General features: G+C 37.6%; 1 protein-coding gene and 1 pseudogene across 3 annotated transcripts in view; both read right to left on the minus strand.

Moving 5' to 3' along the window:
- Nucleotides 1-17,569, minus strand: part of SMC5 (structural maintenance of chromosomes 5) — a 92,932-nt gene that overhangs the window by 17,570 nt on the left and 57,793 nt on the right. For all 3 annotated transcript variants that reach the window (XM_072838436.1, XM_072838428.1, XM_072838446.1), the window contains exons 12-17: nucleotides 16,712-16,806; nucleotides 15,972-16,104; nucleotides 13,736-13,909; nucleotides 13,470-13,639; nucleotides 3,914-4,037; nucleotides 3,283-3,405 (exon numbers count right to left, since the gene is read on the minus strand). In XM_072838436.1, the coding sequence (XP_072694537.1) occupies nucleotides 3,283-3,405; nucleotides 3,914-4,037; nucleotides 13,470-13,639; nucleotides 13,736-13,909; nucleotides 15,972-16,104; nucleotides 16,712-16,806 (819 nt within the window). The remainder of the gene's footprint in view (nucleotides 1-3,282; nucleotides 3,406-3,913; nucleotides 4,038-13,469; nucleotides 13,640-13,735; nucleotides 13,910-15,971; nucleotides 16,105-16,711; nucleotides 16,807-17,569) is intronic.
- LOC140608650 (circadian locomoter output cycles protein kaput pseudogene) lies at nucleotides 7,169-12,518 on the minus strand (annotated as a pseudogene).

A 17,569-nucleotide genomic window follows, 5' to 3' on the forward strand; every position in this document is an offset into this window, starting at 1 on the left:
AGATTTACTGCCAGAATGTTTTTGACCATATTCTCCTAATACTCTTTTACCATGTGTAAGACCTGCAGTGCTTGCTCTATTTCCTACTGGGTTCCTCTTCCCTACAGTGTGGCCTAAAAACTCTCCTGGCAGTAAGCTAAGGCAATCACAGGGATCACCTTGCACTGTTTTCCCTTCTCTCAAAAATCACCATCCTGTGCTGCCTGTTATCCAGTGTCTGAAAATCACTACTTCATATATTTTGTTCCATCTTTTAGTGGCTTAAAGTGAGATAATACTTATGACCCCTATTATTTCATGATGGTCAAGAATGGAAACTTTTTATTTTTTATTATGGAAAACTTCAAACATACACAAAAGTAGAATATAATAAACCTTCATGTACCTATCATCTACAATTCTAGATCCTCATGAATAAATAAAATCTTTAAAAAAATTTAAAAACCCATACTACAGCTATTAGAAAATGTTTAGTTACATAACCTGTGTATATGAATTTACTTTTTCAACTGTAGGTTTCACCAAAATCAAAATATAATTAAATACTTCTGATGACAATTTATCATCTAAATTGAGATCTAATTATAAAATAGACTACTCTGAAGACTTGAAACTGGTAGTTTTAGAACAGTGGTTCTGAAATGGGAGCAGTCTTGTTCCCCAGGGTACATCTGGCAACATTGTCACAACTGCAGTGGGGAGGGGTATACTGCTGGTATCTAGCAAGTAAAGGCCAGAAATACTGCATTCTACAATGCACAGCACAGCCCCCACAAGAATTCTCCAGTGTAAAATGTTGACAGTGCTGATGTCGACACACCCTTGTTCCAGAGGCTTAATCAGACTGAAATTTTTTCACAAAATAATTTCATGTTATGTCTGTGGGAATACATATAAATATCTGGTTATTTTTTGGTGATGTTAGCAGCTAATGTGATCCACTGATTCATTAGCAGCTGCAAAGTGGTGATATTCTAATACTAAAATTCCCTCTGCATTTATTATCTGAAATGCTCCTGTAAAGAGGAACTTCTCTTATACTTGTTTATCCTAAGTAATAGTTCACATAGGAAATTCTGGATTGTAGAATTCTTTGCCATTTTTCAAAATAATGAGCTCGTTCTCCAATATCCTCCAAAGGTGACCAATATTACTATTTTTAAGTATATTTATAATTCCATAAATATAGAGACTTTTGATAGGTATTTTGGATCTTTTTGATTTAAAAAAAAAATCCCTTGGGCTTATCATCCTCTTATTTAAACCTTTCTCGATCTCTTCTCTTAGATGTACCCCTCACATTCTGCACCATACTGGAACTTGGAAATAATCCTTTTTTAAAAGATGAGTTACACATCCTTTTATACTTAGTGACAAGATTGATGTTTGGCCTTAGTTCTGTTTTTTTTGTTTGTTTGTTTGTTTAACATTTTATTCATTCATGAGAGGCAGAGAGACACAGACAGACACACAGAGACAGAGGGAGAAGCAGGTTCCCTGTGGGGAGCCCAATGTGGGACTCGATCTCAGGACCCTGGGAACACAACTTGAACCAAAGGCAGATGCTCAACCACTGAGCCACCCAGGTGCCCCAGTTCTGCCATTTTATGTCATATTTACTTTTGTGGCAAATACACATATAAATAAAATACTCAATCTTTAAAGATCTGTTTTATCTTCCTCCCCTTTTCTTTGTGTATCTTTTGGTATTTAGGAAAGTTTACGCAAATACTTTATATAATGTCCTATGTCCTTTATATTTTATTTGGAATAGTGTCTTTTGGTTCCCACTATAAATATTGAAATTCTCCCTTATTTCTGTCTCCCAAAGCACCCACTCTGAAGTATTATCCTTTTATTTCCTGATAATACCTATCAGACAGTCAGGAAGTATATTCTATTTTACTTCTGTTGTCTCTCTTCTCCCATTTTTAGTGCTGCGTGTTAGCTACAGGGTCAGCCTTCTAACCATGTACTACCAAGTTAACTGTCTCCTTAGTGTACCACATGGTTCTAGTTTCAGTAAGCAGCATTCTTCTGCAAAGTAGTTTAGTCTGGTTCACAGGACCTGGACCACCACAGCACCATCCGCCTTTCTAGGACCTGCAGTCACCTCCCACTTTCAGCTGTTCTCAAACTGATCTGAGCTTTCCACAGTTAGTGGGGCCTCCCTTTAGAGAGGAGAACCTGTTGGTGACCTCCATTTTTGGGTTCTCTGAGCTCTCCCTCTGTTTACCACACACTTACCGATAACACACTAGTTGTACCGCCGCTGCCGCTGACTTAATCTTACCCACTGATATGATGGAGGTTCATATGTGTCATGTAATAAAGAATTGGGCTTTTGTCCCTGGTTTTTGGGAAGGAGACTCTAAACCCTAGGAATTTTCTGAGTGATAGGAATGTCTATTATTCATAAGCCCGCCCCCTTGGATCATACCTACATTCAAGCTTAGGAGAGGACCTAAGAGCTTGAGGGGACTCAAGAGACAATGCCAAAAGGCAAATTATGTGATCAGAGTGTCGGGGCATTGAGTGACTTACTCTTGAGCCTTTAGGGGAGAGGGGAAGAGCCTGAAGGGCAGGCTTGTTGAGTCTGTGCCCTTAACCTGAACAGTCTGATGCTAACTCTGGGTGGTCAGTGGGAGAGTATACTGCAGTACAACAACAGGGGAGCTCTGAAACTTAGTTTTGTTGTATATGTTATCCATGAATTTGTGGTCATTATCCTAGTTACTCTTCTATTTTTAAGAAAGGATTTGGAAGACTCAAAAACTATGCCACTGTCACCACTTCTTTTGCCAGTTCGCCCTTGCAATTTTCGTTAACTTTAGAGCATCCTGTTTCACCCCTGCACACTATTTTAATATTATTTCACAGATCGATATTAACGGAAGTTTAAACCACCAAAACTGTACACCTAGGCCAGAATTAGTGTTGATTATAACTCATCTGCGGTTTATTTTATGGGATGTACAAGCTGCAATAAAAGCTACTAGATGCTACCTGTTAATAGTGTGACTGTAATTTAGATGGGCTAAGGGAACACAGAGGAGACTTTGTCGAGTGACTACATAAGACTCTGATTATTACCATAACTCCCCCTATCAAGTAACATAAAATACACTGTTTCAAAAGATGCTTCCTCATCAGCAAAATGCATTAATTCATAAACTAAAGAGCACATAACAAAATGCATATTCTAAGTGCTAGATACAGGTTTTCAAACCAGGTCTAAGGCTAGAACCACCCTATCATAAAAAATAAAAGCAAAAACCGTACCTCTGTTATACGAAGTTGTGATGAAGCAGCCATGTAATCTGATTCTAATTTGTTCTTCTCAGAGATCACTGTAGTATTTTGAAGAATTAAATCAACTTTTTGTATATGCAAAGAAGTACAAATCTAGGAACAAAAAAGCCCTAAAATTTTAATTTGTTTTACAACTAAGAAAAAGTTTTTTAAACTAGTATAAACCATGAGAAAAAGGAACATTTTTTTAATGTGACTGATACCTCAATTAGTTCTTTTTACAACTACTTCTTACAAGAGAATTTTTAAATGTTTTTCTGTGCTTAATTGCATCATCTGGAATAAAATAATTTAGCTTAATGACAGCTTTTAACTAATTTATTAACCTATAAGGAGAAATGTCAAACAAAGCAAGTTAAAATTGATAGTAAAAATCTTAGAAGAGTTTTTTTTTTTAATTTTTATTTATTTATGATAGTCACACAGAGAGAGAGAGAGAGGCAGAGACACAGGCAGAGGGAGAAGCAGGCTCCATGCACCCAGAGCCCGACGTGGGATTCGATCCCGGGTCTCCAGGATCGCACCCTGGGTCAAAGGCAGGCGCCAAACCACTGCGCCACCTAGGGATCCCCTTAGAAGAGTTTTTAAGAAAATGCCTTACCTTTACAAAGTTTGTTAATTCAGTAACAAGTTTTGCTTTTTGAACATTTATTTCTTTGATTTTGGTACTTGCTTTTCGCTCTTCCTCTTCAAGGTTGCAAGTATCCTGTTCCATCAGTTTTAAACTGCATAAAACAATGATGCAGAAATCAGAGTTAACACAGGGACTGAGCAAAAATCCTTAGGTCTCCTGCTATTTCATGGGCTTTCTAGCAATGCTACTTCCCCTACAGGGCTATGATGAAAATTTTAAAAAGGTAAAACATATAACACACTTGGCACAGTGCCTGGCCCTTAACCAGTTGATGAATATTAATTACTACCATTGTTATTAATGTTGTTTACATACAGTCTCTTACTTAAAGTAGTTTAACTGAGGATATCTGATTAAGATTTAAAATACATACTGAAAAGACAATAAACCCTAAAAACTGACACTCTGCTAGTCAAGGTGAAGAAACTAAGAATCAGAAGTTACTCTAAGATCATGTATAGCAAGCATGTGGTTAAGACATGTTTGACATCCAAGTTCTTTCCACTGCACCATGTTACCTTTTCTCCACTGGAAACAATAATAAATAAGTTCAGATGTTGTAGAGAGGGGCCTGACCAGTACATGGAAGAGAGTAGGGGGATGCCAGGGAGGTAAGGCGAAATGGGTCGAGTGAAAGGAGACTGTATAAATGAAAAGTCAATCTCAAGGAATGCAGTGTTGTAACTAGAGGCAATTAATTATAGGTATGAGACAGCAGGCTGGTGATGGGTATGAAAGGCCATCTCACTACAAAAATCCACACTACCTATGAAAAGTTTTTAAGACAGTGGGTCCAGCAGAACAGGTGAACATGAAAAGTTAAGTGACTTGTAGATGATGAAAGAGAGGAATGAGGCCAGAGGTGAAAGTTGAAAAGAGACTTGAGAGATGAAAAACCTCCTAGGCAGCCAGACTAAATACTATCTTGCTTTAAGTAATCAAGGTACACTATTACTTTTTCACTGAGTTAATGGACAACTGTTTGCTTAAAAACAAAACCCCCAAAGCCCCAAACCAACAAACAAAACCAAAACAGCACCAATTCTCTTAACATATTTCAATACAATTCAATTTACCAATGTGTTTAAAAACATACTACATTAGGGCAAGGTAAACAGATAACCTTAAGGCCATGAGTGGTCATTTATTACCAAAGGTTGACAATGCTATTAATATTTAAATCTTTATAGAAAACATAAAAGAAAAAATCACAACAAAAAGGTCTGAGGCCATGAGAAAAACCTTTGAACCGGAAGCCACATTCCCTGCCCCTAGAATAAACATAAATTTTATCTCTGCTTATATATCCCCATTTCTACAAAATATCCAAACGCAATAAAACATATCAGTTCTAAGAATGGTTGCCTACCAGTTTTTCTTTAGGAAAAGACTTAAGACTATTCATGTCCTTGTACAGAATTCTGTGGAATGTGTGAGCATGAAGGCTAAGCAGACATAATTCCAATTTAACAAGGGAGATTACAATTGAAGAAGTGAGTTAAATCCCCAGATGCCCATTCTCTTCTGTGAAAATCAGCATGTTTTCCTCCTCTCCCATTACTCTCTTTAGAGTCGAGAAGAGAATGCACAGCTTAATGGCTAATGGTCTGGACTGTTCATCTCACTGCCTGTACCCTCTTCTCTCCTCTCCCAGCAATCCAAATTCAGTGGATGTATTATTTTGGATATATGTCTGGGTCAGTGGCTCTCAAGGGGTGTTGCAGAATCCTGTGGGGATCCCTGAAACCATTTCAGGGGAATCATGAACCATTTTCACTGTTGGAAGAAGACCTCAACTGCCCCATTCACTGAAGTGATGTTTTGCACTAATGGACAAAAGCAATGGTGAATAAAAACGCTAGTGCTCTGGAATGAATCTAGGTAATGGCACCAAAGGGGACTCAGAGTCATGAGATTCTTCACTGCCGTGTACTTAAAAATTTCAAACATACCAAATTCAATTAATATTTTTGATGACAGAAAAATTAACTGTATTAAATCATGAATCTTATTTCATTTTTTACCTAAAGTATAATTGACATATTAGTTTCAGGGGCAAAACATAATGATTTGGTGGTTGTATCGATCCTGAAATGATCACCACAAAAAATCTAGTTAACATCTGTCACTATACAATTATAAAAGATTTTTCTGCTAAAGAAAACTTTTAAGATCTACTCTCAGCAACTTGCAAATAATGCATTACAGTGTTATTAACTATAGTCATATGCCATACATTACATTCCCATGAGCTTTTATTTTATATTGGAAGTTTGTACTTCTCAATCACCTTCACCTATTTTACCAAACCCCCAACACTCCTCCCTACCCCCAGCAACCACCAATCTGTTCTCTGTATCTATGCATTTCTGTTCCTTTGTTTTTCAGATTGCACTAAAAGTGAAATCATACGACATCTGACTTATTTCACTTAGCGTAATACTCTCAAGTTCCATTCATGTTGTCACAAAAGATTTCATCCTTTTTAATGGCTAAATAGTGCAGTGTGTGCACATACATGCGTCATGTTTCCATGTGTATCCCACTTCTTTCCCCATTCATCCTCCATGGACAACCTAGGATGCTTCCATGACTTGGCTCTTGTAAATAATCCTGCAATGAACATGAGAGTGCAGATATCTTTTCAAATCTGAGCTTTCATTTTCTTTGAATCAATATCCAGAAGTAGAATTACTGGATCTTGTGGTAGTTCTTTTTTTTTTTTTTTTGAGGAACCTCCATACTGTGTTCTATAGTGGCTACACCAATTTACGTTCCCACTAAGAGTGGAAAGGATTCCCTTGTCTCTGTGTCCTCACCAACATGTGGTATCTCTTGTCCTGTCCTGTGATAATAGCCATTCTGACAGGTGTGAGGTGGTAGTCTCATTGTTTTTATTTAAATTTCCTTGATAATTAATAATATTGAGCACACTCTCAGGTGCCTACTGACCATCTGTAGGTCTTCTTTGAAAAAAATGTCTTTCAGGGCAGCTCTGGTGGCTCAGCGGTTTAGCACCGCCTTCGGCCCGGGGCATGATCCTGGAGACCTGGGATCGAGTCCCGCGTCGGGCTCCCTGCATGGAGCCTGCTTCTTCCTCTGCCTCTCTCTGTGTCTCTCATGAATAAATAGATAAACTTTTAATAAAAAAAAAAAAAAATGTCTTTCAGATCCTCTGCCCATTTGTTAATCAAATGGTCTTTGTTTTGGAGTTTGTTTTTTTTTTTTTTTTTGGCTACTGAGCTGTAGTTTTTTACATTTTGGATACTAAACCCTTAACGAATATGTGATTTGCAAATATCTTCTCCCGATCCATAGGTTGCCTTCTTGGTGTGGTGGTTCCCTTTACTGTGTGAAAGCCTTTTGGTTTGATGTAGTCCCATTTGTTTATATCGCCAAGGTCTTTGAAGCCAGTTTCAAAGAAATTACTGCCAATACCCATGTTAAGGAACTTACTGCCTATTTTCTTCCAGGAATTTATTAATTTCTAGTCTTACATTCATCTTTAATCCATTCTGAGTTGATTTTTCTTGTGGTGTAAGCTAGTGATCCAGTTTTCCCAGCACCATTTATTGAAGAGACTACCCTTTCCTCATTGTTTATTCTTCCCTCTTTCGTCACAAAGTAATTGACCAGAGACGAATACAGGGGTTTATTTCTGGGCTCTCTATTCTGTTCCATTGATGTACACGTCTGTTTTTAGGTCAATACTGCTTTAATGAATACAGTTTTGTGATATAGTTTGAAATCAGGGAGCATGATGCCTTCAGCTTTATTGTCCTTTCTCAAGACTGCTTTGGCTATTTGATATCTTTAATGGTCCCCAAATTTTTAGGATTCTTCTAATACTAAAAAATGCCATTGGAATTTGGAAATGGATAGGAATTCCACTGAATCTATAGACTGCCATGGGTAACACACTTTAAAGATATTGGTTCTTCCAATCCATGAGCACAGAAAATCTTTCATTTGGGTTATATTCCATTTCCTTCTCAATGTGTTAGTTTTTGGTATACAGGTCTTTCACTTCCTTGGCTAGATTTCTTCCTAAGCCTTTTCTTTTTGGTGTGATTGTATATGGGACTGTTCTCTTGAATTCATCTTGAAAATGCAACAGATTTTTGTGTGCCGATTTTGTACCCTGCAAGTTTCTTCTGGTGGAGTATTCACGGTATTCTATGTAAAATCAGGTCATCCACAAATAGTGCTGGTTTTACTTTTTTTCGATTTAGATGCTTTTTCTTTCTTGCCTAATTGCTCTGGTCAGAAATTCTATTTTCTAATAATGTGCTGAATGAAAGTGGGGGGAATGGGCATCTGGGTCTTGATCCTGATGTTAAAAGAAAGGATTTCACAGCTTTTTACTGTTGAGTATGTTGTGGATTTATCATAAATGGTCTTTATTATATTGAGGTATGTTGCCCACTTTGTTTAGAGTTTTTACAAAAAATGGATGTTGTGGGCAGCCTGGGTGGCTCAGCGGTTTAGCACTGCCTTCAGCCCAGGGTGTGATCCTGGAGAACTGGGATTGAGTCCCACGTCAGGCTCCCTGTGTGGAGTCTGCTTCTTCCTCTGCCTGTCTGTGGGTCTCTCATGAAAAAATAAATAAAATCTTAAAAAAAAAAAAAAATGGATGTTGTATTTTGTCAACTGCTTTTTCTGCATTTATTGAGATGCAGTAGGACTTTTATTTTTTGGCTTTCTCTTTTATCCAGACATATACATAGTATTTACAGTATGTGTACATAGAAAATTTGTACCCACACAACATTCTGACATTAATTACTATTCCATCATCCTCTGAAAAGGAAAGGGGCTCGGGAAGGGGTCTGAGTCTACTAGACTACCCCCATAGCATCACTGCAAGCAAAGCCCTGACAGGACAGTGACATGTCCTGTAATACCTATAAAAAAAGTACAGAACCACTAAGTTACTAATACTGTTAGTGACTTTCTGATTAGTGACCATGTTTCATAGATAAGCTTACAATCTGGCAATACACTTTTTCCTGTCAAAAAATATTTGGCCACATTCAACACTGTCAAGAGTTGGGTATGGACCCATGATCATCTCCCACTGACTGGTGTTTAATGTATTTCTGTAGTACTAGGCAGCATTTCCCCTAATTCCACAAACTAGAACATTCAGTACTGTTTCTTGTGAAACCGCTAGGCCTTCTCCTAGCTTCAGATCATCTGAGCAACTCTTCATGGCCAACCCCCTCCCTTAAGGCCAGAGGAGGCATATATGCTACCATGGTTGAACCTTAGAAGAACAGATCAATTTGTCCTGTGCTGACTCAGATGCTGCTGTTGCTGAGGTGGGTGTTGGTGGTGATGGTACTGAAGGATGTGCCCTGTTGTAGTGGAAATGCAGCAGGGGTAAGCTGGTTTCAAGACTGCTCCATGGAAATCCTTCAAGTCTGTAAAAACTGCTGCAGTAGTTGAGTCAGTGGAGTCTAAGAGGGTTGCTGAACTAAACTAAGCTGCCCTTCCTTGGAACGCTGCTGCTGCTGCGTGATGGACAAGGTCTGTAATTGCTGTTGTTGTGTAGCAAAAGTAGGGCAGGCAGCCACCACCTAACCCATAAGCATAGTGCTAAATACCACGACCACCCCCAAGCTACAAGAGCAGGTACTAAATCACACAGCACATGCCGCTGACCTTGAAAAGATTCTTCTCTGTCCCAAACCAGTGGGGTAACTGCAGCCCTCTGGGTACGGTTTTGTGGCACTCTTTTGTGGGTGGAATCCGGACCACGTTTTCTGCTATGAAATCATCATAGTGTCATACAGTGGGGCTGTAAGAGTGCTCTGTGACCAACTGGAAAGAGGTGTTTATTGACTGTGCCAGCTCAGTACGTTCTGTTGACTCTGATTTGATGGACTTCGTTGGGTATGCTGTAGTATCATATGCTGAGTGTGCCAATGTGTCCAATACCATTTCACTTTGATTTTGGTTAGTTTGAACAACTTGGTCCTTAATATTTATAGGATGTTTGATGAATTTCCAGAAGAAATTTGAACAGAATCTAAATTCAACCCAGGGGTGGACTGTTGTAAAAACATCTACAGCCCTCAACCATGGACCATTTAAAGTTGTTCTTGAATTTTTCTTAGTTCTTCTTGTGGCTGATGAATATTTGCCTCTGTCTTCCATGTCTGTTGCTCCAACTGGTCTTTCAGTTGCTGCATGGCTCATAATTGAGCTAAAAATTGAAACTGAGACATGCCTTAAGGAACTTGCATATTTGCAACTTGAGACATCACTGGCCATATCAATGACTGAACAGACTGGGAACTTATGGACTGACTCAACAATGACCCTCTTTGTCATCATCTTTTCATTAAGATGGTATATGCTGCTATCTGGGAGGAGTGCAAGTCTCTGCTGATGTTGAGGGAATGGTCTGAGACTGCCAGGTGAAATGATTTTCTTGAACTCTGGAAGAAAGCAGGAGGAGGTGGGCTGTGATCAAACCCTTCCAATGCTTCTTTGAGGCCTGTTATCTATACAATTATCAGACCGAGAATCTTGGCTTTTGTTAGCAGTTGTCTCAGAGACTCTTCAACGCCAAGTACTCTTCATATTCCAGCCCTAACTTATGCATAATTTAGCATGGTAGGAGTACAAACAATAAACTCTGGCTTGGAATTCCACTAAAGATAAATGATACAATGAGTTTGGAGCCAAATCCACTGTGGTCCTTTAATTAGGAACCTATAATAACGTGATCTGCCTTTCCCATACTGCATTAAGAGCTCATGACATTTTTGCCAAATATTCTAGACCATGCACATGACATTCACACCCTGATGTTCACAGAAGTTCAAAGGCAAATGTTCTATCATAGGTAGTTCCTTGTGACCTGACCCAGCAATAAAATTGTGAATGATGTCCAGATATCTAGAGCTCATTAAGGTCTTCAACAGTACACATCCTTGATGAACTAAAGTTTAGCTTATCTGACAATAGCTACAATTTCGATCATCTTAAGGCCTCTATGTGCCTTGTATAGTTCCTTCTAAACCATTCTCTAATGATTTGAAATTTCCTATAAATTACACGTATTCATAGATATGTGACTCCTATGGGTCTACTGTTCTTCAAAGCATAGGACAACAGGATTCTGATTTTAAATACTCAAGTGTTAATGAATCATTTTTCAGCAGATGGATAGAGAGTATTTTTAAAAACTAGTGAATGTTCCCTCTCTGGGATAAAATACTTTGATCCACGAGATTAAATGGTAAATATTAAGGTGATGAAGTTATATTCTCTCAGATACAAATAATATGCTTCCATCAGTCATGATGGCTTAAAAACAAAAAACAAAAGCCTTGAACATTGTGTAAATTCTTCATTATTGAGGAATGTAGGGTTTCCAGTCCTGTCAAATGTCATTGTCATATGACTGATTTGTTTTCAGTAAAAAAAAAAAATCAGTGCTCTTCTACAGAACAGATTTCCTCTTACATGGAACTCTCTGGGCTTCCTGGATCTGGATGTCTTTTCCTTCCTGAGATTAGGGAAGTTGTGTTATTTTTCAAGTATGTTTTCTGCTTTCTCTTTCTGTGGTTCATATAATGTGAAAGTTATTTTGCTTGATATTGTCATGTTGGTCCCTTACGCTATTTTTACTTCTTAAAATTCTGTTTGAGGGGTGCATCGGCGGCTCATTTAGTTAGGTGTCGTACTCTTGATTTTTGGCTCAGGTCATGATCTCAGGGTTGTGAGACTGAGCCCCACATTGGGCTCTGCACTGATCGTGAAGCCAACTTAAGATTCTCTCTCTCCCTCTGTCCCTCACCCCTGCTCGCACACATGCGCTCTTAGAAGTTTTTTTTTTTCTCTATTGTCTTCCACATTACTGATATTTCTTGTCTCATTAGTCTGTTGTTAGAACCCCTCCAGAATATTTTTCAATTCACTTACTGTATTCTTCAGCTCTGTGAAATCTTTGTGGTACTTTCTTACACTTCTCTTTATTGAAGTTCTTACTATGTTCATTCCTCTTCCAAGTTCAATTAGCATTTTTATGACCATCAACTCTGATTTCTTAAGTAAATTATCACCATTTCATTAACAGTTCTTTTCTGATTTTTATCTTGTTCTTTCATTTGGAACACATTCTTGTTCATTTTGCTTGACTGTATGATTTCTAAGCAGCAGATGAAACAACCTTCAGCAAGTCATGAAGTGGCCTCACAGAGATGAGCCCTGCTGTTTAAGCCTCTTCTAACTCTTTGTAATCTAAGAAGCCTGATTTATATTCTTGATAGGTCCCAGTTGTTGAGGGAGTGCCAAGTCCTGTGAGTGTTCCAGAGGGAAGGATCTCAGTCTATCCCTAGTTTCAGGCGGAAACTAGAATATAAACTAGGACCCTCAGGCAGCAGCTTTTAACGTATGCAAATATATAAACAGTCCTACGGGACTCCCATAAACCTCACTGATCTACAGACCAGGCAATCTAGAGATTTAGGACACCTAGGTCGGAAAAATCAGGGCTCTAGACGAGTGTGTGAGCTTTAGCAAGGACAACAGAGTACAAAGATGGCAACTCCTGGACCATGTTCCCTGAGAACAATTGCAGAGCCTCTAGATATGTGGTGATCCTGAAGCCTCTGAGGATGAAGTTTTGGACCAGTAAATAGATCTTTTTCACAGGAAAATGTTTGAGACTGCTGTCTATACAGTATCCTGGGGAGAGCAGTCTGCTAAGAACTCTGTTTCTCAGAGAGTTTAAGACCCTTGGGTGCCTAGCTCTGTCGAGGATTTGGGGGTGCCATACACCCACTAGTGCTGGCAGGTCAGAGTGAGAGTGCAAAAGTGGTCCCCACCAATGGCCCCTGTCCCAGGAGGGATTCCCATTAGGCTCCTGGCCCTTGGGCAGATGCTTTAGGATTAGCAAGAGTATCTCCTCCACATAGGGTCTAAGCACTTTTCTACATTGTTGCAGCTAATCAGGGGACAGGAAAACTCACAACAACTTAAGATTCCCCAACCTTTACCCTACAGACCACAATTTTGTTTTGAATACCAGGACTACAATTTGAGGGAAATTATCACAAAAACATGTTTGTGGGAACTGCATTGTCATGGCAGGGTCCAGGCACACCTAAGAGATACTGCAGATTTGGTTCCAGACCACTACAATTAAGTGAGTCCAAAGAATTTTGTGGTTTCCCAGTGTGTCTAAAAGTCGTGTTGACACCATACCGTAGCCCATTAAGTATGCCACAGCATTATGTCTGAAAAATACTTCACTGTTAAAAAATGCTAACCATTATCTGAGCTTTCAGAGTCCTAATCACAGATCACCACACACACATCGTGAGAATCACTAAAACGTGACACAGAGGCAAAGTGAGCAAATGCTATTAGAAAAATGGTGCCAACAGACTTGACAGAAGGCTGCACAAACTGTTAATCTGTCTAAAATAAAAAACATCTTTGTCACTAATAACATCCTCGTAGAGCTGTACCTCCCCACACACCCTTGCCCAAATAGGCTGAATGATACCTTCCTAGTTTGGAACTAATTTTTTGTTCCAGTTGTCTCTTCTTGGTTTTCCTTTCAAGAAGCTCCTTCTTCTTTTGTCTAAGTTCATTGTCTTTGTGTTCTAGATGTTTGTTTCGCTCACATAGGGCAATCAACCCTGCTTCCACTGCTTGCAATTTTCTATTAATTTCCTATGAAATGTTAAAGATTGTTATTTTAAAAATAGTTCTAGGTAAAGTATTATAAATCCAGTTATTTTTTTTTTTTTAATACTCAAAGTAACTGACCTTCAGCTGTTCTTCCAAGTGTCGTCTTTGCTCTAGATCCACAGTGACTGTGAGAAACTGGGCTACTTTTAGCGATGTGTTACTAGAAATAACTTTGTTCGAATAGAAGGAAGTTTTCACCACATACTTTTCTTCTGCTGTATACATTTGTTTTAACCGGGTTTCTTGTATTACCTGTCATATAAGCCAAACAAGGTCAAACTGTTAGGGTACATCTAATAGTCATTAAAACATTTTTAAAAGGATTAAAACACTGGAAAATGCAGATCAAGTGAATTTGAAAAGATCAAAACAGATATACTTTTTTTTTTTTTTTTTTTAACTTCACCAGTAACATCTCTAAAAAGGTGGGTGATAGATACATCTTAGGGTACTATTTTGGAAAATACCAAGGAAGAGAGAAGGAATAAAACCCAAACAGCTACAGCAAAGGTGGCAATACTTCTACTTGACTATATAATCTCTCTCAAGTAAGTGTACTTTTGGAGTTTTGGTGAGTTTACAGTAGAGATGCCAGGAACCAGCTGCCCAGAACACAGAACTGTGGTAGCTCAACTAAGTCATTTATTCTCACCTTCCCTCAGTTATAATTCCTGTATATTTGGAAGAATACCTAATGGACACACTTGAAAATTTTCAATTTTTTTTTTTTTTTTTACATTTTTTGGAAAGCTTGTCTCTCAAGAGCTTAATAAACTAAAGCACATCCTAAACACAGTAACATTACTCTATGTATTGCTGCATATTCATGAATAACAGGCTATCGTGATACAGTTTTTTTCCAATCTCTGAAGCTTCACTATCAATACTCTTGTGGCTCGTTTCTATCTGGAAGTTTATAGACTAAGTGAAGAGATAAACTTAAATGTGCTTAAATGTGTCTTAACAAGGTATAACCTGGTATCCACAAATTGCTGAATAATTTGAAATAAAGAGAAAGCTAAAAGGCTACTCAAGTTCTAATAAATTTAACAGAGATGGCAAGGGCAGGACACTCGCAGCAAAAAGGTCATCATGGCCTAAGGTGGCAAAACAACCAAAGAGGAGAGTCCTAGAAATTAATGAGAACAATTCCATAAATCTTCCTATATATAGATGGTCTTGTCCTCTTTTCTAAAGGATAGAAGAGTGGTATACCCACATGGAGAGCTCTAATATTCATTTCCTCAAATGTTCTCCATAATGTAATTTTTATTCAAAGACACATGCAACTTACTAACTTGGTGGTTTATTGTTTTTGTTGTTGTTGTTTGTTTGCAAAATGGGTTGGTAATAAGCCCTCATTTCTACCTTCTGTCCATAAAGTTTAATAAAGAGTCCCTAAGTTACAAAAGAATTGTCCCAGGAATACTGGTACACTAGGTGTAAAATTTTAAAACACATTTTCTAATGAAATCAATATAATCAATAGTAGTTGGGTCTCTAACTGGGTCCTTAGATGCTTACAAGCAAAAAACACAACCTGGTGTTATGGAGATACTTGTTTTGGATGAAGAGATTTCTTTCCTGCTTCTGCCTGTGATAGAAGCAACAAATGTAAGCTGAAGTCTTGGAGATTTATATGAGAAGGTGAAAACTCCAAGCAGAATTAGCAAAATATAAGAACTACAAATATGTGTGCTATGCTAGCCAAGAAGGGAGATCCTATGAAGGGAGGTCATTCATATAGCAGATAATCTTAAATGGCAGCTTTAAGAAAGGAAGGGCTTACCGAAACAGTTCTGTACACCAGCCTACCACCCTAACGTATAATTTATCTGAAAAATAATCTAGAAGAATTTAAATGATTAAACTTTTTGGAATCCATTCTATAATTTTATGCATGCAACTTTCTATGCAATTGCCATATATTCAACAGTCCCTGCCAGCTCCCAAACCAGAAGGAGGGCAATATGGTAAAAGCCAAAAAAAAGTAATTAATATAATGTCTGAACATAGGTTTGTCAAGCAAAATAGAATGAGGTAAGAGTGCCAGGTGTCTTTTCAGGCTTCAACATTTTATTCATTAAATACAGATATAAAAGCATTTACTCTAGATAACTCCATATCATATGTGTCATAACATAATAGTCAACAGTCACTATTTTGTGTTATATTAAAAATGTAAAATACAAAGAATATCTGTGTGGTTAAAAACAACAGTGACCTACTTCTTTAAATTTCTCATAATTTTTTATTTTTATGCTAAGAAGTTTTAACAAAATGAGATTCTGGTAATGATTTCAGTATTTCTTACCCGTTCAATTCTTTCTCTGGTCCTTTCAGTTCCTACAGGAACTTCATGAATATGATAATGGCAGCAAAGGAAGCTCATGACAGGATCAGGTGCATCAAATAATTCTCGCAAGTAAGAGAAAAATCCATATGGTCTGAAACAGAAAGTACTTACTAGATTTTTCTTCTTAAAAGAAAATCATTTACAGAAATCTGATAGTTGAGACGTGGCAAACAATAAAATATAAATTAATGATGGTATGGCAAAAATTTATATTTTAAAATCAATATTAAGTGATTAATGTTGAGACTTCCTCCCTTGTCAGAAAAGTTTAATATATTTATGATTAAAACTATTAATCTTTTTTGTTTCTTCCATTGCTTTTATATTTAGAATGTTTACTTATACCCAGAATTAAGATATTTATTAACTGTTTTATAATTGCAAATTTTCCATTTAGTCCTTCTGGACATTACTTCTGCATTATGAAGTGATGACCGGTTTGACTTTCCCAATACCTAACCAACTATCTTAGTATCTTTTATGAAACAGTCCAGTATTATTCCACTGATCTGAAACATCACCAGTAAATATTCCATGGTTTGTCTGTTCCTAGTTTCATTCTTTTAAACTTAAGCAGAGATCCTAAAAGGGAATGATACAGCCTATAAGATACTTATGTAAGAGAGGTATTTAAGAGCTAAATGGTTACTCAATATTCAAAGTAACAGGTTAATTCTAAAAATATTTTTGAGACTTACTTTAGCTCATTCAGAGATCTTGAAGGTGCTTTGTCTGCGTATGAACTCTTGGGAGCAATGACAGCATTTACTCTCAATTTTTTATTGTCACGAATCTGAATATAAGGGAAAAAACATTTTACTTAGCATACACTATCAAAATGATTTTTAAAGTTACATTCCTACTGTATAAGATGATCAAAACTGTATATTTAATGGTACTTTCAAGAAAATGTTTTAGTGCGATAAGGACATTATAATTACATGTTTGTACAGAAAGAATTTCAGTGAAAATAGAGCACATTTAAGAGTTAAGGAAGCTCTTCCAAAAAACGAGAGGAAATGCAAGACATTTCCCACATCATTTTATGATTCCAGCATAATCTTGATACCAAAACCTGACAAAAAACACTATCCCTCATTAATACATATGCAGAAGTCCTTTACAAAATATTACTACACAGAATACAGCAATATGTAAACAGCACACATAACCAAGTAGAGTTTCTCAGAGAAATGCGAGATTGATATATTTCAGAAACCAATCTAGGGCACCTGGGTGGCTCAGTGGTTGAGCATCTGCCTTTGGCTCAAGTCGTGATTCCAGGGTCCTGCAATTAAGTCCCCTCCCCAACAGGGAGCCTGCCTCTCTCTCTCTCCCTCTCTCTCTCTCCCTCTCTCTCTCTCATGAATAAACAAATAATCTTTAAAAAAATCTAATTTATGTCCACAGAATAGAGTACAAAAGCCAAACGATCATTCCAGAAGATGCGGAAAAATATGATAAATTCTCAGCAAACTAGGAACAGAAGGCAACTTCATCTATGGTAACTGTATAGCAGACACAATACTTCTTACACGATAAGATGCTAATGGTAT

This window comes from Canis lupus, chromosome 1 (assembly GCF_048164855.1).
Source record: "Canis lupus baileyi chromosome 1, mCanLup2.hap1, whole genome shotgun sequence".
Lineage (NCBI taxonomy): Eukaryota > Metazoa > Chordata > Mammalia > Carnivora > Canidae > Canis > Canis lupus.